Source organism: Thunnus thynnus, chromosome 2, assembly GCF_963924715.1.
Source record: "Thunnus thynnus chromosome 2, fThuThy2.1, whole genome shotgun sequence".
Classification (NCBI taxonomy): domain Eukaryota; kingdom Metazoa; phylum Chordata; class Actinopteri; order Scombriformes; family Scombridae; genus Thunnus; species Thunnus thynnus.
Window position 1 is genome coordinate 6,196,079 of NC_089518.1, and position 27,082 is coordinate 6,223,160.

A 27,082-nucleotide genomic window follows, 5' to 3' on the forward strand; every position below is an offset into this window, starting at 1 on the left:
GGCACATTCTGTTGTGTTATGCTGCCACCTGGCTGTACTTTTTGGAATTACTTTCACATGGACAGTTAATGTGGACACACACAGTATATCACTGAAATATGGTAATGTAGATGCTGCAGTACATTACATGGTTTACAGTACATGAAGTATGAAATTATCCATTTTCACAGGAAATTCTGCTGCTGGTATAGAGTAAGTATCAGAACAAACTTATAATGAGGAGTATTTTGTACCATGTTGTCAAGTGCAGATGATGAAGGTGAATGGAATGTAATTATGAGGAAAAGCAGTGCCAGCTTCATTCTTGTTGTTTGCAGCCCCCGAGGAATGAAAAATTGATGTAACATCCTATCAGATGTGTGAGATAGGATAACAGCTCACATGAAAGCAGCAGCTGCAAATATTAAGATTAAACAGCTGTATTCTAAATTCTACATTTGGTTGCAGATGATGTATTATTCTTCATGAATAATATTTTGTAGTCTGAAGAAGAATGCTTTAAATCAAAAGAAATTTGAGTCAGAATGTAAATTTAGGTAAAAAAAAAAAACAGATCTTTGGCTGGTATGAATAAAACTTCAAAGAAATGGTGTTATAAGAATTGTCTTAATCTTTGATTTATGAGTCAAAAAATCTCACAGTGCCAAACCCAAACTAATTCTGATCAAAGTTGATTTTAAGTGCTGATTAAGTGTTGCTAAATAAGTACTACAATTATGTCTACCCACAATACCTCCCTCTGAATCAGACAATAGCAAGCCTCCAAAGGTTATCAGAGCTGCATCACAGCTTCATGCGTATGCGTATATTAACACTACCCATTATTCATTGTATCCAACATATGCTTCAATATACTGAAACATGCAAGAAGCTTGTGAAAGATATTTCCCCAACAGTTATGCTGACATTATCAGTGTATGCTATACGAGATATTATTCATACAAGATTAAAGGAGGATATAGTAACCATTTAAAGACAGATGTCAATCAGATGTATGTTTAAGAACTCAGGGGTTGACCTGAAAACCATGAAAAGTTTATACTGAGAAGTTTATATATTTACCTGTTTAATTTGTAATTTTTATGTTTTATTATTCTTTGTATTTCAAACTCAGCTGAATTCTTGTATTTCACAGCTCAGCAATTTATATAGTAATTATTGCACTTTTTAGGGTACATTTAAATGCGGTTACTGTGAACATCAAGAGGAATCACACTAACATGTAAACATTTGATTGATCATCATACATTGAAAAAATATGGAAAATATGGAAAGTGTGTATTTGCTGCCCCTGCTGGTTACTGTAAACTAACTGCTGTTAATTCTAAGAATAAGAACAAAGGTATTTTGACAGGTTTAGGACCTAATTTTTGACTTTTGGTGACTGTATACATGCACTGTTGTATACTGGCCCTGGTGACTGTGTTGGAAGACATCAGATCTCAGTAAAACAGCAATATTACAAGTTGTGCACTTAAACTTTGACTTGAGTGAAAGTACAAAAGTATTAACATCAAAATATACTTAAAGTACAACAAATAAAACTACTCATTATACAGAATGGCCCATTTCAGAATAATGATTTTTATTTTATTGGATTATAATTATTCATGCATGAATATATACATCACTTTAATATTGCACCTTATAAAGGTGGGGCTAATTTCAATTACTGTGAATTTCCTCCTGGGGATCAATTTTATCTTAAACTACAATAATACATCAATTTATTTGTTGATCACATTCGTATTATTCATCTGAAACTGAAAAGTAACTAGCAATTTAAGTTATCAGATGAATGTGGTGGAGTAAAAAGTAAAATACTTCATCTGAATTGTAGTGGAGTACAAGAATAAAATGGACATACATGCATGAGTAAAGTTTGGGTTTTCAGGTCTTTCCTTTAATCTGTCTGTAGATCTATTAAAATGTGAATGTTAACGTAACTCAACACTGATCGCTCATAAACTTTAACTACTATATTTTTCAACAGAATTTATAGACTTTAGTGCATAAATATAAACAAAATGTAGTGCATAATTTGAGATCTTCTCAAATATTTAGAAACAGAAACACCAATGCCACATCGATGTACAAGCTTTATGTTGCACCTTAGTTCAGTTAAAATCATTCGGAGACAGGACAATTAAGAAACAGAATGTATTTTATTTGATGTTCTGTTTAAAAAAAACTTATTTACAGCATGGAATATTTAGTAATGTGGGTTTGATGGTTGCAGGAATGGTCCAGGTCTTCTACAGCAGCGTGCAGATTTTTCTTGGGCTCACTCCAGCTGTCTCATTGGAGGTGTTGTCTGCTCCACCAGCCTCTCTTCCAGCTGTACATTGCACAACCTTTATGCTGGAAAAATTTCAGTGAATACAGGTGAGATGTTACAGCTAAAAGCATGAGAAGCACGGGAAAAATGTGAATATTCTTAAACCTGCACCAGATAAAAATAAAATACAATTAATAAAATAAAACAATATGTCAGCTGACTGAAAAGCGACTGTATGAGAGAAAAGTCACTGTATGCAACCCAGAGGATGAATTTAGATGTATACAAAGCTGGTTAGTTCATACTGGTTAGTATCAGTGAACAGTACAAAAACTTCAAGTGAACCATAACAATAATATAAAAAAGACATCTTTGCATCTCTGCATTTAAAATTGTACTTAATTTGACGAAAGTATTCTTTAAACTATACATTTATTTTATACATTTATAGTTTCCCTTTGGAAACATGCATTTATTCTGCTGTACAGACAGTAAAATATGTAAAATTGTGGTAATATGTTACCTTGTGGGAGGACGTTTTTCTCAAAGTATCCCGGCATGGTCATGTTACCAGCCGGCCGGTACTGCCCAACCACAAAGACTTTTTTGCCATCAGTGGCCAGGCCCACACCCAGTTCAGTGCTTTCTTTCCACACCACCTGAGTAAAATGACCTGCGGGAAGAAACACAGCAGTGCAGTGTTGTCAGAGTGTGCTGCTGTGATTCTAACTTGCAAATGAAGACTCATTTTCTACTAATTCTGCTTTAAATGCAAAGGCATTTTGGAGTTGTACCTATGTTTTACATCTGTTGGAAAACACGCCATCATAATGTTGTATGGCTACTTTTGTAATTCATAAAATTAAGGTTAATACCATAAACCTTTGATTTTGATCAATTTGTCCACAACAAATTACTGCAGAGCAACACATTTGTACCTTAACTTTCTTTTTCTCATGTCTTATTCTTAAAGTGATAAATATGAAGTGATACATTTTTACTCATTTACATATTTTAGTCTCTATTTATGGCATGAATATGAAACTCATCAGGTGGGTTTTTACCAGTACTGTCACTGTATCCAGGCCTGCTCCAGTTGTAATCCTTGATCTCATTGTACCATGACTCAACAGCTTCTTTTCCTGAAACGTGAAAGAGAGAAAAAAAGCATAATAGCAAATTATGAACACAAAATGCACATTTGAAGTGGTGCTTGGGAGTTTGAGTTCTACAGCTTAAACAGAGCTGCCACCATAAGCTACTGGTTATAGCAGAACAAGTTAGGCTGTAGCTGCAAACCCCCCCAGTTTGCTGACATTCGAAGGTGTGTGTTTTTTTGCTTAGTAATTCAACTTTTCATTTTTAACAGGAGAATATTTATATTATTCTTGCAACAGTCTCACTTTAAAAAGCACTGTGATTTTGAAAGGCTAGCAGGTGAACAAATGAATCAACCAGCAATCAACTTGGAATGAATGTGATTAGGCAGAGATTTAATAAAAGAATGAATTGATGAAAGGATGCAAAAGAGTCAGGTTGTGTGTATCATCCACCTGTCAGTTTAAGGGGTGCAGAGCTCGACATTTGAGAGATGTTCTCTCCGTCCTTCATCTTGCTGTCCTCCGTCTTTCTGTGTTTCATGGAGCCGATTTGAAGCAGGTGATCAGCCCACTTCTGAGCTGCAGCGTTCAGCTCACTATTATAGGTCAACGGCTGCGCACCGTGCTTTGCCCTGTAGGTGTTGTGGGTTTCCAGGAACTCCTGCTTAAAGCTTGCATCTGTAGAAAAAAAGACATTATCAATGGATGAGCTTTTAGTGCTTAGAGGAAATATGCTGTGCAATTACTGAGGCTGGCATATTCAAAGATAGTGGATATAGACAGGATGAATCATGCCATATGATAATACAAATCACCATAATGATGATACCTTTATGTTCTTATAGTGTGATAAACAGTGCACTAACCTGCCATTGTGTTTGTGGTGATGAAGGCTGAAATGGAGTAAGAATACAGTTGAGAAGAATCAACAAAAACACAATCCAACAGATTTTTATCTAGTATCAAAAAAGTCAAAAATTCACAAAGTATCAGCCAGGTGCCAAGACAGAGTCTAGTGGTGAGAAAGGAGTCATTTCATCATGTGGAGGGCCCATCTACCAGCAGTAAACACAAATACCTTCCTGTTACTACAGTAATCTGATAGCACTTACCTGAGTGTTTTCCTGAGGTCTGCAAAGATACAGTTCCTCTAGCTGTCTTGGAGCCTGTATTTATATGCATGAGTTGGACCTCTAACTCCCTCCTCATTTTCATATAGGAGGAGACAGACAGCCAGCCCTGCCTGTAATTATTTCACCTGGCCACTTATCCTTTTTGAGATAACTCACAGAGTGCACAGTGTTGTTTGCAGGATATTCTCACATTCTGCAAATGCAGTTTCATTCTTTTTGTCATATTTGTCCCCAGAGACATTAGCAAAGAATGTGCATAAAAAATATTGTTTTTAGACAGTGGAAAGGTACTCAAGCAGGTGATAATTAGTAGGTGTATTTCTGGTTTCTTGGTATTTAAGATTTGCTCGTGACTGTGTTAATCCATAGATAATAACCAGGTGTATTGTGTATTGCTCAGTCTCGGTTATCACCCTCTAAGTGACTTTTAACTGATTAATAAGGCAATTACATAGCTGTATACATCTTTTGCCAAAGAAAACACGCAAATAGACGACATAGGAGTGAAGGCATGTTGAGATATTGTAAAAGAGGTTGTGGCTTTAACAAACTGAGGCCTGAATTTAACACAGACAAAAGCACATGACTGTCATTAGCTGGCTATACAAAACCACTCCAAGGCCCTTAATGCATGCTTATGTTTACCACAAATCCAACGAATATTGCACTAATCATAGTACCAGGATGAGTTGCACACCCAACAACTCTACAATGAACTCTCACTCTGAATGTTTAGAACATCATTGGTGTAGCTTGCTCACAAAATGTAAAGTTGTTATATAATTGTGGTTTTGTGTTACAGGGGAGTTTTGACACCAAGTTAGGAACACTTCCCTTTAATAGAAGTAACACTGCATCAGGAAATGGAGCTTCATCATTCATTTATTTGCAACCTCTGGATTAGCACAATAGGGCTCTGACACAGATCGCTATGGAATATAATAAAATAAAATAAGAAAAGAAAAGAATTCAGAGTTGACCAGCACCACTTACTTCATCCGACAATACACTGCATTGGCAAATCAAATATGCAAGTGCACATTGCTGGGAAATGATGTAGTTATGTTTATATATTTGAGAAGTCTCATTAAGATTGAGATCTCCTTTACAAAAGAGACTGAAAAACAACAGACATACTGTATACACTCACTGAGGACTTTATTAAGAACACCTGTGCTATCTAATGCAATCCAATACAACAGCTCTGCTGTAAATTCTACTTTTATGAAGCTTTGGTCATTGTCAGAAAGGTGATAATTCTACTTTATGTTTATTATTGAGGTATTAAGCTTGCTGTTGTATTGGATTGCATTAGATTGCACATGCTCCTAATAAAGTGCACAGTGAGTGTATACAACATTACAAAAAGAATTCAGTCACACAAAGCGTCCATTTTACAGACACACAAACACACTAAAAATGAACAAATGTTAAAATGATCAACAACTTTGATTTTTAAAGTTCGTCAGTGGATCACAGGTCTCTAATTTCAACAACACACAACGGTCTTATCGCTGCGTGGCTGCCATTCCAAGTATTTATACTGAAACTTTGCAAACTTATCTCAGATCACAAGGAAGTCAGTTCTCACTCAAGTTTTGGTTGAAACAAAGATTTCCGTTGATCAAGTACGAACATCAAACCTGGAGAATAAAGTACATTTAGTCTTTTTTGGATTTGCAAGGCATTATGTAATTCTACTGTTGACATAGAGGATAAAATGTAACTGCAGTACATCTCTATTTCATATTATCATAAACCCATGTGCAGTGTGTTGGTTTCTTCTTTCTTCTTTGGAGCTTAAAACTCATGGATGTCTTATTCAAACCGGCCACCCTTCATCACATTTCATCATCTCACCAACACGGCCCCACCATCCCCTCGTGGCCCTTTCATGCAGTAGATGGTGATGTTATTCATGCTGTTCATTGTTCGGGCTTAACCTGACGCACCAGATGGTTTGTTACACAGAACCGTCTGAGAGGTCATCCTTGGAAACTGTTTGGAAAAGGACAGGCACTTTCAAAAATACTTGGCAGGTGATTGGGCTCTCTATCACCGTCTATCACCATCTTATCTTGTGAGGCAGTTGGATTCCTAAGAATCCTCATAGGACGCTGATTGGTCTGAACCACCGGTGGTGTGTGTGGCATTGCGCAATACTGCTCTCACTGTCAGTAATTTGACAACATGTTTGTGTCTATTAAAGCTCTCTCTGCTTTAAAGTCTATCATTCATAATTCATGCCCTGTAGCCATTACTACAAGTCTGTAAAGCTCTAAATCTTAAATTGACTGTACTTATATAATACTTTTCTGACTTAATTGACAAGGCAGATTACAATTTGTTGTTTGCTATCATTCATCAAATGGAGCATTAGCTCTCTAATTTACATTTGACATTGAACTTGGTACAAATTAGCCATTCTGGGTTCACATGCCATTTAATATTCATCAATCCACACACTTTAATTTTCCCACAGAAATGCAAACCACAAAAATGAAACATCCTGTTTGGCCAATGTGTGTGTGTGTTTGTGAGTTTCTATCAGATAGCTGTTCTCTGAAGTGAGATGGGATGCCAAAGAGATGTCATCCTGCTAAAATGATAATTTTTTTCCTTGATAAGAGATTATTTGTGGCATGGAGAGAAACATCACTCTAGCTATTGCCCTGATGTACTTGAGGCGGTAACAGCACTGCTCTGCCTGTTGTGGGTGTATCCCATCCTCCAGACTCTGGAGGATGAGTACTTCTTCCACCACTGTGTATCGGGTACAGTCTCCATTCCAAGAGAAACAGCAACTGCCATAACTTTTTTTCACCATAGTTTCCGATCAGCATATGTCGGGATCGTTGACTGTAGATAAATATTTATGTACTTAAAATTAATCTTTATCTACTGTCAATGGTTGGGGTGGCAACTGCTGCCATCATCATCCAGCTGTTGCAAGATGAGAGGACATCTTCCAGAAGGCAAAGACATTTTTTTTAGTGTTTTTATTATCAAAAACACAAAATGCATTTCTTAGGTATAGACCACATCAGTACACTCCTTGCATAGTGATCCTTTTGTACAAGTGCATCAAATATCCTGCGTTATATTGTCATTTGCCAAATTTCACAAGCAAATGGCAATACAATACACAGTAACACTGCAAGTATTATTGAAAGCCTGTTGTGCATTAATAGAATGTATCTGTGGTAATTACATTTGTGTACAAACATTAATGAATGTGTTTATCTTTTCCTTTATAAGTCTGTAGTCATAAGTATAGTTAGCTCATTCCACTAATTGGGATATAACAACCAGAGGTTGTGAATACCCTTGTCTGGAGATATGAAGGATAACAATCTAAACAACTTATAGAAATTCCTGTCCAAAACAGTTGGGCTGTTGAGTAAAATTACTCCCAAGCCTCTTGGTTTGCATTTCTTTTCTTTGTAAATGTCTTCTCGTTTTGCATTCTTATGTTGAAGCTGCGCGGTTTTAGCAACAATCCCTGTAAATATACAATACTTTGCCATTAAATGAGCATGTCTACTGTTTTCTAGACCAGAGAACGGTATATTTTATCTTAAATGCAATATAACCTTTCATTTTTTAACATCTGCGTGGCAATATTAAATGTCTATGTAAGTCTGAGCAGTTTATGAGTAAATGTTTGTATGGGTGGTCGCATGGAACTTAACATTTGTACGGAACGTCTCCCATGACGAACACAATAGGTGTTGCACGTTGGTTTGGGCTGGCACTTAATATGGTGGACCCTCCACATTAACGTGTAAATGGAGTGGAGGTGGGTCGGGAGAGGGTGTAGGGGCTACTTTGGAAAAGGCCCATCTACTCCGCCTCTTTGCCCATTCATCGCCAGATTGTTGTTTCAGGCACACTGATAGTACACGTTTCAGGCAAGGTTACAAGGTGTTGGACTTTAATTATTTGCTGTCTCTTGTTCTAGTGCTCCTGGATTACAACCCTGCCTACTTGCATACCTGCTGTCCAACCCATTACCACCTGCCACCAGCAGCCAACCCACGCCATTTCCCCCTCATTCATCATCATCCTCCAGCCCTCTGCCCAGGGGCAGATTTAGTGATTTGGGGGTCCCCTCTCTCTAAATGGGAATGTTTGTATCGGCAATGGTAGAAGAACTACCAAAACTTTTCAGTAAGTAACTTAGTAAAGTAAAACTATTAATACTGCATGGTAAAAATATTGTAAAAGTCCTGCATTCAAATTTTCACTTAAAAGTGAAGAGTGAAAGAGAGGCATTGTACTTGCATTCAAGGTGGACTTCTTAATTCTAATATAATGCTGGATAGATTAATCAATAATAATGCATCATATATTATTTGTTATATTTGAACATAACTAGTAACATTTATCTGTCAGGTAAATGTGGTGGTACAATGTTTTCCTCTGAAGTAGAAGTATACAGTTTATGAAATGCTTTGGGGGCCTTTTGTAAGTTATTTTGGGGTACAATGAGTTAGAATAGTTACATAATTCAGTATTTGTCATATCTAAACATCATAATAAATCTATAGCTGTTTGAGGCCCCTTTAGTTGGGAGCCCCAGACAGTTGAAACCTTGCCTAATGATAAAGGCTGCCCCTGCCTCTGCCCTGGCCAGCTTCTCCACTGCTCCTTCCACCTCCATTCCCCACATCCTGGCAATAAAAGCTTTTAATCATCTCCATCTTCCTCTGAGTCTTCATTTGGGTCCACCTTATAAAACCATAACAAACACGACTTAATGAACAAAGTTTGCTGCCTAAATCTACTCAGGCAGGTCATTCCAAAGTCTAGGAGCTTTAACTTAAAAGTCAGACTCAGAGTCATCTTTGTGTCTAGAGAAGCATTTGAGGATGTGAGGGAGTATTGTGTAAGTGTGTTGTGTAACATACAACATTTACAAGATCCCTCAGGGCTGTGAAAGTAGTCAGTAAGATTTTGTCACCAGGGAACCTGTTTCTTCATTCTATTTGCTCAGTTTTGAATTAGCTGTAGAATTTTTTGAGGCCTGATAGCAGAGAGTTACACTACTCCAGTCAGAGGGTGATGGTTCAAATTTTGAGACTCATTAAAACAGTACAGTGGACAAAACTAATGGGATGTCCATTTGAAAGTGAAGGGGCCTAAAAAGTTTAGTGTGACTTGAACCTTGTGCAAGTACCTTCATGATCAAACACTAAGTGAGAATGAAATTAAATGAATATGGAGGGAACTTGATGATAATGAATACCAATGATTACCAACTAGGCAGCAACAACTTTGTAGTCATTTTATTAATTGCAATTTTTTTGGTAACATGTGATAAAGAACAATATAAACTGAAATGGGCCATTCTTTACCATGTCACCCAGGTTTCTACCTATTTTTGAAGCCCTGTCTTGCAGAATGGACCTTTTTCAAAATCTAGTTCTAGCATCTTAAATAAATCTGTAAACATTATGTTTATATAAAGCATATTCTAACATAAAATGTGTTTAATTCAAACTATAACCCGACTAACCCCCAGCCCATCTGGTGCTGGATCATGTGACTGTGCTGGGATTAAAACAGAATTCAAAAAGATGAATGTGACCTATTCAGTAACAGGACCAGGTGTCTCTAAATCTTGCAGGCGATATATTTGTTGTTGCTTCAAAATAACAGTGATGAATTGTAATAGGTTTGGAATTAACATTTAAAGATGAACCTGAATAGCAGAAGAACATCTGGTCTGTAAGATCTGTGTGTTAGCACCTTTTAACTTTGCTTCTAAGATGTTGGTGTTAATTCTGTTTGTCTCGTCTTTCTGTTCTTGATTGTTTGTGTGAGAGTGAATGGAGACTACTGTCGAAATCTCTACTGTGCAGCAGGGACACTGTTGTTGTGGGAGGTCAAGGGCTGATATACATCATGGAATGATGGATGCATTTTTATTGACATCGGGTTTTGTGACTAACAGGAAAACACAAAATGAAGTTTAAAAGGGTGATCATAGAACCACAGTAAAAACAAGCCCATTTTTTTATTGAACATTTCAAAAGATTTTCAGCAAAGGTTCTATATTCTTCTGTACATAATCAAACTTCATAATCACTATGTTTACAACTGATACAGACTTAAAATCTGTTTCCATCCAGCGGACCACCCACTGTCACCATGTGAGAACAAATGTGTCCAACCAGTCGTCACCACCCCCACAGAGAATCCAAAAAATACTTTTGCCTCATTCTGTAAAAAATGTCTTTTCTAGTCGTGTGCCAATTAGGCTTTGTTAAAACTTCCGCAGAGGAAACTGAGACTTGTCACTGAACCCATATGTTTCTAATTACAGTCCCAGCCCTCAAACAAACAGATATTTCTGTTTGTGAATCCTTGAGTTGAATGACTAGTTTTTGCCAAAGAGGTTGAGCAAAAAAATACTATCTATGAAAAAGGTTTGATCATAGTGTGACCGCAGCAGACCACAAAATATGGTGAAGTCCGTCACATATGGACCCTAGAATCAAACTCATAAATTATGAACAGTATAAAATGAAACCAATATTTTACCAATATTTATCTATATGCAAAATATCGTATGTATCAAAATGTGGCAGTACTGTGGATCCACTGCAAAGAAAAGTACCAGAAGTGTTTTTTTACAAGAGTAACTGCTGATCTGGATAAATTCAATTTTTGCACAGGGCTATCTCTGTGATACAGTAACTGCCTGAGAGGGAGAAATATCTATATGAAACTGGTATAGTCAGGTTCCAGTTGTTTTTCAGTACTCACTGTTATTTGGACAAGGTTTCTGTCAGTTAACAGATTACATTCCTCTACATTAGTGGAGGAAAGACATGTACTCAAGCGGTCCGATCTTTGTGTGCCTTCCACGTAAGTATGAACGTGCAGGGAACCTCTAGATATGAAAACAGATAGTAATGTCATTGCAGCTGAAATATCAACTTGTCTAATTAAGTGAGAAAGGCATCTAAATACCAGGGACACAGTATTCTTTTGCTGTACAATGCGGAAGCAAAATCGGAAGCTAGAAACTTTTTTTGGTGCCAGCCGAGCAATTATTATTGAGCTGAACGGGCACCATTTTCGGTTCGGTATCCAGCTCTTATAATACATCCATGGTAGTGCCTGGTTTTAAAAGTGAAGCCAATTCGGAAGTGCCTTAAACCTGCATTCTCTCTAATGGCCAGATGTCTGATCATATGGAAGTCTATGAGAAAATGACCCTGCTTCTCACTTAATTTATTACCCCAGTAAACACTTTGCCAATGAGTTTATGGTTCAATCGCTAGTTTCAAGTCTTCTTCAATACATCATGATGTTCATTTTGTAAATTATGGCCACATTTAAAGTAAAATAGAGATAAAGCAGTGTATGCTTTTGGATGTGGATAACTTTTGATTGAGAAGTCGCTACCATGGTGAAAATGGTGAAAATGTTGATTACATAACGTAACCAATGCATAACCCCAGATTCACAGAGTATAGGCATAGCCTGCTGCTATTTCACAGTGTTTTCAGTTCATGAAGGTTAATTGTAACATTTTGGTCGCCTAAAAAAGTCTTGTTCAGTGTTTGGTTGTGATAAAAGACCCTCTAAGGAGTCGGATGTTCAGTTTTTCCAGTAAGTACATTTTGTTGTAATGGTTTTAGGCCTGTTTTTCAAAAGTGAAAATTGGCATTAGCATTATCACAGTTAACCATAGACTGTAAATGCTTTGTGCTAACCAAGTTAGCAGCTAGCTCTAGGGTCAACTCCACCCTCTCGTCCAAATATGGTCACTTCTGGCTCCAAAAATCAAAGATGGTGATGGTCAAACCCAAGATGGCGACGGTCAAATCGCTAAACTCGAGGCTTCAAAATGGCAGTCCACAAACCAGTGGGTGATGTCATAGTGACTACGTCCATAATTTTTACAGTCTACGCTCCTAACAGACACTTATTTCATCTACACAAACAAGGTGCGAGACATCTCGACAAAGACATCTTACTTAAAACAGAACAATGTGGTTACAGCATATAAAAGCTCATTGATAATGTCAAGAGTGTATCATGTTCTTTTAAAGGCAAAATTGATCTGTTGAATATACTTCTACACTGGATTAATGATTATCAAAGTATTAATACAATAATATAGTAATCATTTCTAATGTCATTTTTTCCTCCACAGGAGACACACCTGCAGGTAAGTGAACCAGCATAAGAAGTCAGGTGCAAGAAGAGAGAGACGTGTTTATTTTTTAAATCTTATTTCTCTATGAAGTGCAGAGAGTTAAGTGTGATTTTGAGATAAAGCTGCAGAACAATAGTGAAAGCAAACTGATTCTAAAGAGACAGAGTTGTTTTTCTTGGAATGGAGACCCTTCCAAGAAAAACAACTCTGAAGAAAATAAAAGACATATTCCCACATGCAGGGCACAAGACTTGTGATGTTGTAGAGCAAGCTGAACTGTAATTTTATACTGACTGAAATACAAGTGGCCAAAACAAAGCTCAATGTGGCTTAGTAAACTTTCTGTGACAGTAAATGAGAAATTTAGACTAGTTAGTTCATAGCTTTTATGACTTCTTTAGGTGTGGTGCCACTGCTGACCCTGTGCCCCTCTATGTACAGTATGGGTGTTGAACTGTGTATTCTATGATTTTACTGTGATGGTAGATGTACTTTGTCAGAGGTGAAACTGCAGACACAGTTATGGTTGTGGTTCATCACCAAGTGCACTTTGTTTGTAGTCACACTCACAGCTGAATGAAGTTCTCTTCTTTGATGTGTAGGGTATAAATACGGGACGAACTTCACTCTCTCCAGCGGAAACAACAACTGTCATAACTTTTCATCACCATGGTTTCTGATCAGCATCTGTCGGGATCATTGACTGTATAAAAATATTTATATACTACATAATAATTCTTTATCTACAGTCAATGGTCGGGAGCAGCAACGGCTGCCATCATCCACCAGCTGTTGCAAGATGAGAGGAGGAGATCTTCCAGACAACCAAGTCATTCTTTTTTTTTTTTTTTTAATGTTTTTATCATCAACAATGCCTTTCTTCTTTTTGTACTAACAGTAATGAATGTTTTTCCACTGAAACAATAAATGTGTTTACCTTTTCCTTTATAAGTCGGTAGTCATAAGTAGTTAGCTCATTCCACTAATTGGGATATAACAACTGGAGGTTGTGAACATCCTTGTCTCTGTCAAACTTTTTTTTTTTTTTTAAATGTATCAATTTTCCATTGTGAATCAATTAAACAACTTATAGAAGTTCCTGTCCAAACCAATTATGTATACATATAAAAAATGACACCACTTTAAAACATAGGTAGACTTACAACATATAGGTAGACTTCAACACCCCCCCAATGTGGGCAGTGAGGTGGCAGACTTGAGCCCATGAAAAAAAACAATATTATAATACTAAAATTACTCCCAAGCCTCTTTGCTTGCATTTCTTTTCTTTGTAAACGTCTTCTCGGTTTGCATTCTTATGTTTATAAGCTGCTTGGTTTTAGCAACAATCCCTGGAAATATAAAATACTTTGCACTACAGTCACCTTCACACCTGCCCTTGATCATGTTTGTTTGCCCTGCCCTGCTTCCTGAGTCTTCTTCCCAACCTGCCATTGTGTCTTGCCACCTGTTCTTTGTTGTCTGATTAGTTATCTTATCAGTTTGTATTTAAGTACAGTTTGATTTGTTCTGCTTAGTCTGCTTTGTTCCTGTGTCTCAACTTCTGTTGACTTTTTCAATAAATATTCTGCGTTTGATCCCATCTGCCTGCTGTCTTTTGCATTTGGGTCCACCTGCTCCGCTCTCCTTGTGACAGTGGGTCGGGTGGCTGGTTAGATAGATAGATAGATGCCAAAAAGTGGACCTAACTGCAGGAAATACACCAGTGTCATGATGTTGGGGCGTTGCTAGTTAAGCATCTACTGTTGTGTCTACATCTCTGGCTCTCACTGACTGTATTTAACACTGTTTTAGGGATGAGCTTAAATTTGCTGCATGTAGCATGTTAGCATATATAAATCACATCATATCCAGCACCAAAATGTGATCAGCAAAAAGACTGTCCGCCTCTAATGATCACAGAACTATGGCAACTTTCCATCAAAAATGAGAGTATTCATATCTGAAGCTGGTTATGAAAAACTGAAAAGAATATTCTGTGGGGTTTGTCAGTATCTTGGGAGGGGTTGGTTGGTTTTTCACATATTTTTCTATTGTATCTCCCTTCTTTTCTTTTGTTATTGTTGCATTTACTGGTATTTTATTACTTATATTCTTCTGTACATGTTACTTGTTGCTGTGTTCATTTTAATGCACAGCACATTCAGTATAAGGCCTAATGAAATGTGCTATATATTTAAAATGACTTAAATTTAATAAATAAACCAAATTTAAACACAATGCAACAGTAGATGTTGCTTCATTTCTCAAATATTGACTCATTGTAGTAAAATATTACAGTACTTACAGTATATTTACTACCTTTACGCATGTATACAGCTTATTATATCTTACCAATGTCACTGAAATAAAATCTTCACTGTGTGTGCAGATGAAATGATCATGCATCCAAAATCCAATACCTAACAACTATCTATATACTGTGCACATTGTAAAAACTCTGGCTTTATTCAGCTACAAATAACTGCAGTGTGGAAGAATCAACCATACAGGAAGTACGAAGCAATCAGGTTTCCTCCATGTCTGGATTTATGACAATGATGTCAGTGAGGTGGAGCTAACTGCGAAATGAAAGCCATTTTTCTGAGAAGCTATCCACTAGAGGGAGCTCTATGTACACCAGCCAAACACAGAGTAAATAAAGGGCCACGCAAATATGATGACTGATGATCATAGCCAGACATGATCATCCAATGACAAGGTTGAATAACGTCCTCTCAATGCATGATCATACCTAGAGATGATCCTCAGTTAAATCCTACCAGAACATGTGTCTGTTGCTGTAATCAAACCTGTGACCTTTTGGTGATGGGTAGGTTTTCCCAGCATGCCCCCTGTTCCTCATACCCTGACAGTGAACATTAGGCAAACCAGGCAGACACAGAATACATTCATTCTTATCTGTATAATTTTGATACATGGGAGCTTTGCATATTGCTGACTCACTACACTGCCCTGTGTGATTACCAGCACAGCATCTCCAGTGATGATGGGCTACAGTTTCATTACATGTATGCACTATGAGCATGTACGTAATATGTCAGAGCTTACAAATTTGTTCTTATAATGTGAAATCAAGCATATTCTGAAAAAGTGTATCGTCTGGTTTCCTTTACTTTGTGTATTACATTGTATTTCATGGTTTTGAATACTAAATTTATGCAAATGAAGTAGCTTCTGGGTCACTCCACACTGTACACCTGCTTGGATCATCTTCATGTGACGTTAAGAAAAAAAAAGATTGATGGGAAATGTAGTCCCTTACTATGCACCATACTTTACTCCATACAAGTTATGCAATTCATGTTATTTCCACTTTTTAATTAGGCAGTTTCAAATCTTGCAAGACTATAGACATCAAAGGTAAATTAGCACTGAATAAAAATTGTTTAGTGAATCTGTGCAAACACATAGATAGCCAGTTTTTGTGCAGGCTCTGTGTTTTGAAATGCACAGTGTAGAGGAGGCACATTCTGTTGTGTTATGCTGCCACCTGGCGGTACTTTTTGGAATTATTTTCACATGGACAGCTAATGTGGACACACACAGTATATCACTGAAATATGGTAATGTAGATGCTGCAGCACATTACATGGTTTACAGTACATGAAGTATTAAATTATCCATTTTCACAGGAAATTCTGCTGCTGGTATAGAGTAAGTATCAGAACAAACTTATAATGAGGAGTATTTTGTACCATGTTGTCAAGTGCAGATGATGAAGGTGAATGGAATGTAATTATAAGGAAAAGCAGTGCCAGCTTCATTCTTGTTGTTTGCAGCCCCTGAGGAATGAAAAATTGATGTAACAACCCAGCAAATGTGTGAGATAGGATAACAGCTCACAAGAAAGCAGCAGCTGCAAATATTAAGATTAAACAGATGTATTCTAAATTCTACATTTGGTTGCAGATGATGTATTATTCTTCATGAATAATATTTTGTAGTCTGAAGAAGAATGCTTTAAATCAAAAGAAATTTGAGTCAGAATGTAAATTTAGGTAAAAACAGACCTTTGGCTGGTATGAATAAAACTTCAAGGAAATGGTGTTATAAGAATTGTCTTAATCTTTGATTTATGAGTCAAAAAATCTCACAGTGCCAAACCCAAACTAATTCTGATCAAAGTTGATTTTAAGTGCTGATTAAGTGCTGCTAAATAAGGACTACAATTATGTCTACCCACAACACCTCCCTCTGAATCAGACAATAGCAAGCCTCCAAAGGTTATCAGAGCTGCATCACAGCTTCATGCGTATGCGTATATTAACACTACCCATTATTCATTGTATCCAACATATGCTTCAATATACTGAAACATGCAAGAAGCTTGTGAAAGATATTTCCCCAACAGTTATGCTGACATTATCAGTGTATGCTATACGAGATATTATTCATACAAGATTAAAGGAGGATATAGTAACCATTTAAAGACAGATGTCAATCAGATGTATGTTTAAGAACTCAGGGGTTGACCTGAAAACCATGAAAAGTTTATACTGAGAAGTTTATATATTTACCTGTTTAATTTGTAATTTTTATGTTTTATTATTCTTTGTATTTCAAACTCAGCTGAATTCTTGTATTTCACAGCTCAGCAGTTTATATAGTAATTATTGCACTTTTTAGGGTACATTTAAATGCGGTTACTGTGAACATCAAGAGGAATCACACTAACATGTAAACATTTAATTGATCATCATACATTGAAAAAATATGGAAAATATGGAGAGTGTGTATTTGCTGCCCCTGCTGGTTACTGTAAACTAACTGCTGTTAATTCTAAGAATAAGAACAAAGATATTAGAATTTTGACAGGTTTAGGACCTAATTTTTAACTTTTGGTGACTGTATACATGCACTGTTGTATACTGGCCCTGGTGACTGTGTTGGAAGACATCAGATCTCAGTAAAAAAGCAATATTACAAGTTGTGCACTTAAATTTTGACTTGAGTAAAAGTACAAAAGTATTAACATCAAAATATACTTAAAGTACCACAAATAAAACTACTCATTATACAGAATGGCCCATTTCAGAATAATGATTTTTATTTTATTGGATTATAATTATTCATGCATGAATATGTACATCACTTTAATATTGCACCTTATAAAGGTGGGGCTAATTTCAATTACTGTGAATTTCCTCCTGGGGATCAATTTTATCTTAAACTACAATAATAACTCAATTTATTTGTTGATCACATTTGTATTATTCATCTGAAACTGAAAAGTAACTAGCAATTTAAGTTATCAGATGAATGTAGTGGAGTAAAAAGTAAAATACTTCATCTGAATTGTAGTGGAGTACAAGAATAAAATGGACATACATGCATGAGTAAAGTTTGGGTTTTCAGGTCTTTCCTTTAATCTGTCTGTAGATCTATTAAAATGTGAATGTTAACGTAACTCAACACCGATTGCTCATAAACTTTAACTACTATATTTTTCAACAGAATTTACGGACTTTAGTGCATAAATATAAACAAAATGTAGTGCATAATTTGAGATTTTCTCAAATATTTAGAAACAGAAACACCAATGCCACATTGATGTACAAACTTTATGTTGCACCTTAGTTCAGTTAAAATCATTTGGAATCAGGACAATTAAGAAACAGAATGTATTTTATTTGATGTTCTTTTTAAAAAAAACTTATTTACAGCATGGAATATTTAGTAATGTGGGTCTGATGGTTGCAGGAATGGTCCAGGTCTTCTACAGCAGCGTGCAGATTTTTCTTGGGCTCACTCCAGCTGTCTCATTGGAGGTGTTGTCTGCTCCACCAGCCTCTCTTCCAGCTGTACATTGCACAACCTTTATGCTGGAAAAATTTCAGTGAATACAGGTGAGATGTTACAGCTAAAAGCATGAGAAGCACGGGAAAAATGTGAATATTCTTAAACCTGCACCAGATAAAAATAAAATACAATTAATAAAATAAAACAATATGTCAGCTGACTGAAAAGAGACTGCATGAGAGAAAAGTCACTGTATGCAACCCAGAGGATGAATTTAGATGTATACAAAGCTGGTTAGTTCATACTGGTTAGTATCAGTGAACAGTACAAAAACTTCAAGTGAACCATAACAATAATATAAAAAAGACATCTTTGCATCTCTGCATTTAAAATTGTACTTAATTTGACGAAAGTATTCTTTAAACTATACATTTATTTTATACATTTATAGTTTCCCTTTGGAAACATGCATTTATTCTGCTGTACAGACAGTAAAATATGTAAAATTGTGGTAATATGTTACCTTGTGGGAGGACGTTTTTCTCAAAGCATCCCCTCATGTTACCAGCTGGCCGGTACTGCCCAACCACAAAGACTTTTTTGCCATCAGTGGCCAGGCCCACACCCAGTTCAGTGCTTTCTTTCCACACCACCTGAGTAAAATGACCTGCAGGAAGAAACACAGTGCAGTGCAGTGTTGTCAGAGTGTGCTGCTGTGATTCTAACTTGCAAATGAAGACTCATTTTCTACTAATTCTGCTTTAAATGCAAAGGCATTTTGGAGTTGTACCTATGTTTTACATCTGTTGGAAAACACGCCATCATAATGTTGTATAGCTACTTTTGTAATTCATAAAATTAAGGTTAATACCATAAACCTTTGATTTTGATCAATCTGTCCCCAACAAATTACTGCAGAGCAACACATTTGTACCTTAACTTTCTTTTTCTCATGTCTTATTCTTAAAGTGATAAATATGAAGTGATACATTTTTACTCATTTACATATTTTAATCTCTATTTATGGCATGAATATGAAACTCATCAGGTGGGTTTTTACCAGTACTGCCACTGTATCCAGGCCTGCTCCAGTTGTAATCCTTGATCTCATTGTACCATGACTCAACAGCTTCTTTTCCTGAAACATGAAAGAGAGAAAAAAGCATAATAGCAAATTATGAACACAAAATGCACATTTGAAGTGATGCTTGGGAGTTTGATTTCTACAGCTTAAACAGAGCTGCCACCATAAGCTACTGGTTATAGCAGAACAAGTTAGGCTGTAGCTGCAAACCCCCCCAGTTTGCTGACATTCGAAGGTGTGTGTTTTATTGCTTAGTAATTCAACTTTTCATTTTTAACAGGAGAATATTTATTCTATATTATTCTTGCAACAGTCTCACTTTAAAAAGCGCTGTGATTTTGAAAGGCTAGCAGGTGAACAAATGAATCAACCAGCAATCAACTTGGAATGAATGTGATTAGGCAGAGGTTTAATAAAAGAATGAATTGATGAAAGGATGCAAAAGAGTCAGGTTGTGTGTATCATCCACCTGTCAGTTTAAGGGGTGCAGAGCTCGACATTTGAGAGATGTTCTCTCCGTCCTTCATCTCGCTGTCCTCCGTCTTGCTGTGTTTCATGGAGCCGATTTGAAGCAGGTGATCAGCCCACTTCTGAGCTGCAGCGTTCAGCTCACTATTATAGGTCAACGGCTGCGCACCGTGCTTTGCCCTGTAGGCGTTGTGGGTTTCCAGGAACTCCTGCTTAAAGCTTGCATCTGTAGAAAAAAAGACATTATCAATGGATGAGCTTTTAGTGCTTAGAGGAAATATGCTGTGCAATTACTGAGGCTGGCATATTCAAAGATAGTGGATATAGACAGGATGAATCATGCCATATGATAATACAAATCACCATAATGATGATACCTTTATGTTCTTATAGTGTGATAAACAGTGCACTAACCTGCCATTGTGTTTGTGGTGATGAAGGCTGAAATGAAGTAAGAATACAGTTGAGAAGAATCAACAAAAACACAATCCAACAGATTTTTATCTAGTATCAAAAAAGTCAAAAATTGTCAAAGTATCAGCCAGGTGCCAAGACAGAGTCTAGTGGTGAGAAAGGAGTCATTTCATCATGTGGAGGGCCCATCTACCAGCAGTAAACACAAATACCTTCCTGTTACTACAGTAATCTGATAGCACTTACCTGAGTGTTTTCCTGAGGTCTGCAAAGATACAGTTCCTCTAGCTGTCTTGGAGCCTGTATTTATATGCATGAGTTGGACCTCTAACTCCCTCCTCATTTTCATATAGGAGGAGACAGACAGCCAGCCCTTGCCTGTAATTATTTCACCTGGCCACTTATCCTTTTTGAGATAACTCACAGAGTGCACAGTGTTGTTTGCAGGATATTCTCACATTCTGCAAATGCAGGTTCATTCTTTTTGTCATATTTGTCTCTCTTATCACAGATTCCCCAGAAAGCCCAGAGACATTAGCAAAGAATGTGCATAAAAAATATTGTTTTTAGACAGTGGAAAGGTACTCAAGCAGGTGATAATTAGTAGGTGTATTTCTGGTTTCTTGGTATTTAAGATTTGCTTGTGACTGTGTTAATCCATAGATAATAACCAGGTGTATTGTGTATTGCTCAGTCTTGGTCACCACCCTCTAAGTGACTTTTAACTGATTAATAAGGCAATTACATAGCTGTATACATCTTTTGCCAAAGAAAACACGTAAATAGACGACATAGGAGTGAAGGCATGTTGAGATATTGTAAAAGAGGTTGTGGCTTTAACAAACTGAGGCCTGAATTTAACACAGACAAAAGCACATGACTCTCATTAGCTGGCTATACAAAACCACTCCAAGGCCCTTAATGCATGCTTATGTTTACCACAAATCCAACGAATATTGCACTAATCATAGTACCAGGATGAGTTGCACACCCCACAACTCTACAATGAACTCTCACTCTGAATGTTTAGAACATCATTGGTGTAGCTTGCTCACAAAATGTAAAGTTGTTATATAATTGTGGTTTTGTGTTACAGGGGAGTTTTGACACCAAGTGAGGAACACTTCCCTTTAATAGAAGTAACACTGCATCAGGAAATGGAGCTTCATCGTTCATTTATTTGCAACCTCTGGATTAGCACAATAGGGCTCTGACACAGATCGCTATGGAATATAATAAAATAAAATAAGAAAAGAAAAGAATTCAGAGTTGACCAGCACCACTTACTTCATCCGACAATACACTGCATTGGCAAATCAAATATGCAAGTGCACATTGCTGGGAAATGATGTAGTTATGTTTATATATTTGATAAGTCTCATTAAGATTGAGATCTCCTTTACAAAAGAGACTGAAAAACAACAGACATACTGTATACACTCACTGAAGACTTTATTAGGAACACCTGTGCTATCTAATGCAATCCAATACAACAGCTCTGCTGTAAATTCTACTTTTATGAAACTTTGGTCATTGTCAGAAAGGTGATAATTCTACTTTATGTTTATTATTGAGGTATTAAGCTTGCTGTTGTATTGGATTGCATTAGATTGCACATGCTCCTAATAAAGTGTACAGTGAGTGTATACAACATTACAAAAAGAATTCAGTCACACAAAGCGTCCATTTTACAGACACACAAACACACTAAAAATGAACAAATATTAAAATTATCAACAACAAACAAACAAAGTCAGTTCTCACTCAAGTTTTGGTTGAAACAAAGATTTCCGTTGATCAAGTACGAACATCAAACCTTGAGAATGAAGTACATTTAGTCTTTTTTGGATTTGCAAGGCATTATGTAATTCTACTGTTGACATAGAGGATAAAATGTAACTGCAGTACATCTCTATTTCATATTATTATAAACCCATGTGCAGTGTGTTGGTTTCTTTTTATTCTTTGGAGCTTAAAACTCATGGATGTCTTATTGAAACCGGCCACCCTTCATCACATTTCATCATCTCACCAACACGGCCCCACCATCCCCTCGTGGCCCTTTCATGCAGTAGATGGTGATGTTATTCAGGCCGTTCATTGTTCGGGCTTAACCTGACGCACCAGATGATTTGTTACACAGAACCGTCTGAGAGGTCATCCTTGGAAACTGTTTGGAAAAGGGCAGGCACTTTCAAAAAATACTTGGCAGGTGATTGGGCTCTCTATCACTGTCTATCACCATCTTATCTTGTGAGGCAGTTGGATTCCTAAGAATCCTCATAGGACGCTGATTGGTCTGAACCACCGGTGGTGTGTGTGGCATTGCGCAATACTGCTCTCACTGTCAGTAATTTGACAACATGTTTGTGTTTATTAAAGCTCTTTCCACTTTAATGTCTATCATTCATAATTCATGCCCTGTAGCCATTACTACAAGTCTGTAAAGCTCTAAATCTTAAATTGACTGTACTTATATAATACTTTTCTGACTTAATTGACAAGGCAGATTACAATTTGTTGTTTGCTGTCATTCATCAAATGGAGCATTAGCTCTCTAATTTACATTTGACATTGAACTTGGTGCAAATTAGCCATTCTGGGTTCACATGCCATTTAATATTCATCAATCCACACACTTTAATTTTCCCACAGAAATGCAAACCACAAAAATGAAACATCCTGTTTGGCCAATGTGAGTTTCTATCAGATAGCTGTTCTCTGAAGTGAGATGGGATGCCAAAGAGATGTCATCTTGCTAAAATGATAATTTTTTTCCTTGATAAGAGATTATTTGCGGCATGGAGAGAAACATCACTCTAGCTATTGCCCTGATGTACTTGAGGTGGTAACAGCACTGCTCTGCCTGTCGTGGGTGCATCCCATCCTCCAGATCTGGGAGGATGAGTACTTCTTCCACCACTGTGTATCGGGTACAGTCTCCATTCCAAGAGAAACAGCAACTGCCATAACTTTTTTTCACCATAGTTTCCGATCAGCATATGTCGGGATCGTTGACTGTAGATAAATATTTATGTACTTAAAATTAATCTTTATCTACTGTCAATGGTTGGGGTGGCAACTGCTGCCATCATCATCCAGCTGTTGCAAGATGAGAGGACATCTTCCAGAAGGCAAAGACATTTTTTTTTAGTGTTTTTATTATCAAAAACACAAAATGCATTTCTTAGGTATAGACCACATCAGTACACTCCTTGCATAGTGATCCTTTTGTACAAGTGCATCAAATATCCTGCGTTATATTGTCATTTGTCAAATTTCACAAGCAAATGGCAATACAATGCACAGTAACACTGCAAGTATTATTGAAAGCCTATTGTGCATTAATAGAATGCATCTGTGGTAATTACATTTGTGTACAAACATTAATGAATGTGTTTACCTTTTCCTTTATAAGTCTGTAGTCATAAGTATAGTTAGCTCATTCCACTAATTGGGATATAACAACCAGAGGTTGTGAACATCCTTGTCTGGAGATATGAAGGATAACAATCTAAACAACTTATAGAAATTCCTGTCCAAAACAATTGGGCTGTTGAGCATATATATATATATAAGCCTCTTGGTTTGCATTTCTTTTCTTTGTAAATGTCTTCTCGTTTTGCATTCTTATGTTGAAGCTGCGCGGTTTTAGCAACAATCCCTGTAAATATACAATACTTTGCCATTAAATGAGCATGTCTACTGTTTTCTAGACCAGAGAACGGTATATTTTATCTTAAATGCAATATAACCTTTCATTTTTTAACATCTGCGTGGCAATATTAAATGTCTATGTAAGTCTGAGCAGTTTATGAGTAAATGTTTGTATGGGTGGTCGCATGGAACTTAACATTTGTACGGAGCGTCTCCCATGACGAACACAATAGGTGTTGCACGTTGGTTTGGGCTGGCACTTAATATGGTGGACCCTCCACATTAACGTGTAAATGGAGTGGAGGTGGGTCGGGAGAGGGTGTAGGGGCTACTTTGGAAAAGGCCCATCTACTCCGCCTCTTTGCCCATTCATCGCCAGATTGTTGTTTCAGGCACACTGATAGTACACGTTTCAGGCAAGGTTACAAGGTGTTGGACTTTAATTAATTGCTGTCTCTTGTTCTAGTGCTCCTGGATTACAACCCTGCCTACTTGCATACCTGCTGTCCAACCCATTACCACCTGCCACCAGCAGCCAACCCACGCCATTTCCCCCTCATTCATCATCATCCTCCAGCCCTCTGCCCAGGGGCGGATTTAGTGATTTGGGGGTCCCCTCTCTCTAAATGGGAATGTTTGTATTGGCAATGGTAGAAGAACTACCAAAACCTTTCAGTAAGTAAGTTAGTAAAGTAAAACTATTAATACTGCATGGTAAAAATATTGTAAAAGTCCTGCATTCAAATTTTCACTTAAAAGTGAAGAGTGAAAGAGAGGCATTATCCGCACAATGTACTTAAATGTACTTGCATTCAAGGTGGACTTCTTAATTCAGGTTAATGCTGGATAGATTAATCAATAATAATGCATCATATATTATTTGTTATATTTGAACATAACTAGTAACATTTATCTGTCAGGTAAATGTGGTGGTACAATGTTTTCCTCTGAAGTAGAAGTATACAGTTTATGAAATGCTTTGGGGGCCTTTTGTAAGTTATTTTGGGGTACAATGAGTTAGAATAGTTACATAATTCAGTATTTGTCATATCTAAACATCATAATAAATCTATAGCTGTTTGAGGCCCCTTTAGTTGGGAGCCCCAGACAGTTGAAACCTTGCCTAATGATAAAGGCTGCCCCTGCCTCTGCCCTGGCCAGCTTCTCCACTGCTCCTTCCACCTCCATTCCCCACATCCTGGCAATAAAAGCTTTTAATCATCTCCATCTTCCTCTGAGTCTTCATTTGGGTCCACCTTATAAAACCATAACAAACACGACTTAATGAACAAAGTTTGCTGCCTAAATCTACTCAGGCAGGTCATTCCAAAGTCTAGGAGCTTTAACTTAAAAGTCAGACTCAGAGTCATCTTTGTGTCTAGAGAAGCATTTGAGGATGTGAGGGAGTATTGTGTAAGTGTGTTGTGTAACATACAACATTTACAAGATCCCTCAGGGCTGTGAAAGTAGTCAGTAAGATTTTGTCACCAGGGAACCTGTTTCTTCATTCTATTTGCTCAGTTTTGAATTAGCTGTAGAATTTTTTGAGGCCTGATAGCAGAGAGTTACACTACTCCAGTCAGAGGGTGATGGTTCAAATTTTGAGACTCATTAAAACAGTACAGTGGACAAAACTAATGGGATGTCCATTTGAAAGTGAAGGGGCCTAAAAAGTTTAGTGTGACTTGAACCTTGTGCAAGTACCTTCATGACCAAACACTAAGTGAGAATGAAATTAAATGAATATGGAGGGAACTTGATGATAATGAATACCAATGATTACCAACTAGGCAGCAACAACTTTGTAGTCATTTTATTAATTGCAATTATTTGGTAACATGTGATAAAGAACAATATAAACTGAAATGGGCCATTCTTTACCATGTCACCCAGGTTTCTACCTGTTTTTGAAGCCCTGTCTTGCAGAAGGGACCTTTTTCAAAATCTAGTTCTAGCATCTTAAATATTTCTGTAAATATTATGTTTATATAAAGCATATTCTAACATAAAATGTGTTTAATTCAAACTATAACCCGACAAACCCCCAGCCCATCTGGTGCTGGATCATGTGACCGTGCTGGGATTAAAACAGAATTCAAAAAGATGAATGTGACCTATTCAGTAACAGGACCAGGTGTCTCTAAATCTTGCAGGCGATATATTTGTTGTTGCTTCACAATCACAGTGATGAATTGTAATAGGTTTGGAATTAACATTTAAAGATGAACCTGAATAGCAGACAAACATCTGGTCTGTAAGATCTGTGTGTTAGCACCTTCTAACTTTGCTTCTAAGACGTTGGTGTTAATTCTGTTTGTCTCGTCTTTCTGTTCTTGATTGTTTGTGTGAGAGTGAATGGAGACTACTATCGAAATCTCTACTGTGCAGCAGGGACACTGTTGTTGTGGGAGGTCAAGGGCTGATATACATCATGGAATGATGGATGCATTTTTATTGACATCGGGTTATGTGACTAACAGGAAAACACAAAATGAAGTTTAAAAGGGTGATCATAGAACCACAGTAAAAACAAGCCCATTTTTTTATTGAACATTTCAAAAGATTTTCAGCAAAGGTTCTATATTCTTCTGTACATAATCAAACTTCATAATCACTATGTTTACAACTGATACAGACTTAAAATCTGTTTCCATCCAGCGGACCACCTGCTGTCACCATGTGAGAACAAATGTGTCCAACCAGTCGTCACCACCCCCACAGAGAATCCAAAAAATACTTTTGCCTCATTCTGTAAAAAATGTCTTTTCTAGTCGTGTGCCAATTAGGCTTTGTTCAAACTTCCGCAGAGGAAACTGAGACTTGTCACTGAACCCATATGTTTCTAATTTCAGTCCCAACCCTCAAACAAACAGATATTTCTGTTTGTGAATCCTTGAGTTGGATGACAACCAAAGAGGTTGAGCAAAAAAATGCTATCTATCAAAAAGGTTTGATCATAGTGTGACCGCAGCAGACCACAAAATATGGTGAAGTCCGTCACATATGGACCCT

General features: G+C 37.0%; 1 protein-coding gene across 1 annotated transcript in view; it reads right to left on the reverse strand.

The window, feature by feature from the left end:
* Window positions 1-2,146: 2,146 nt before the first annotated feature.
* The window catches only part of glipr2 (GLI pathogenesis-related 2), a 35,081-nt gene continuing 10,145 nt past the window's right edge, over window positions 2,147-27,082 (reverse strand). The window contains exons 6-17 of the mRNA XM_067575390.1: window positions 20,660-20,866; window positions 20,414-20,440; window positions 20,001-20,225; window positions 19,508-19,585; window positions 18,971-19,114; window positions 7,193-7,274; window positions 4,491-4,621; window positions 4,245-4,271; window positions 3,832-4,056; window positions 3,343-3,420; window positions 2,802-2,951; window positions 2,147-2,361 (exon numbers count right to left, since the gene is read on the reverse strand). Coding sequence (XP_067431491.1) covers window positions 2,357-2,361; window positions 2,802-2,951; window positions 3,343-3,420; window positions 3,832-4,056; window positions 4,245-4,271; window positions 4,491-4,621; window positions 7,193-7,274; window positions 18,971-19,114; window positions 19,508-19,585; window positions 20,001-20,225; window positions 20,414-20,440; window positions 20,660-20,866 — 1,379 coding nt within the window. The 3' untranslated portion in view covers window positions 2,147-2,356. The remainder of the gene's footprint in view (window positions 2,362-2,801; window positions 2,952-3,342; window positions 3,421-3,831; window positions 4,057-4,244; window positions 4,272-4,490; window positions 4,622-7,192; window positions 7,275-18,970; window positions 19,115-19,507; window positions 19,586-20,000; window positions 20,226-20,413; window positions 20,441-20,659; window positions 20,867-27,082) is intronic.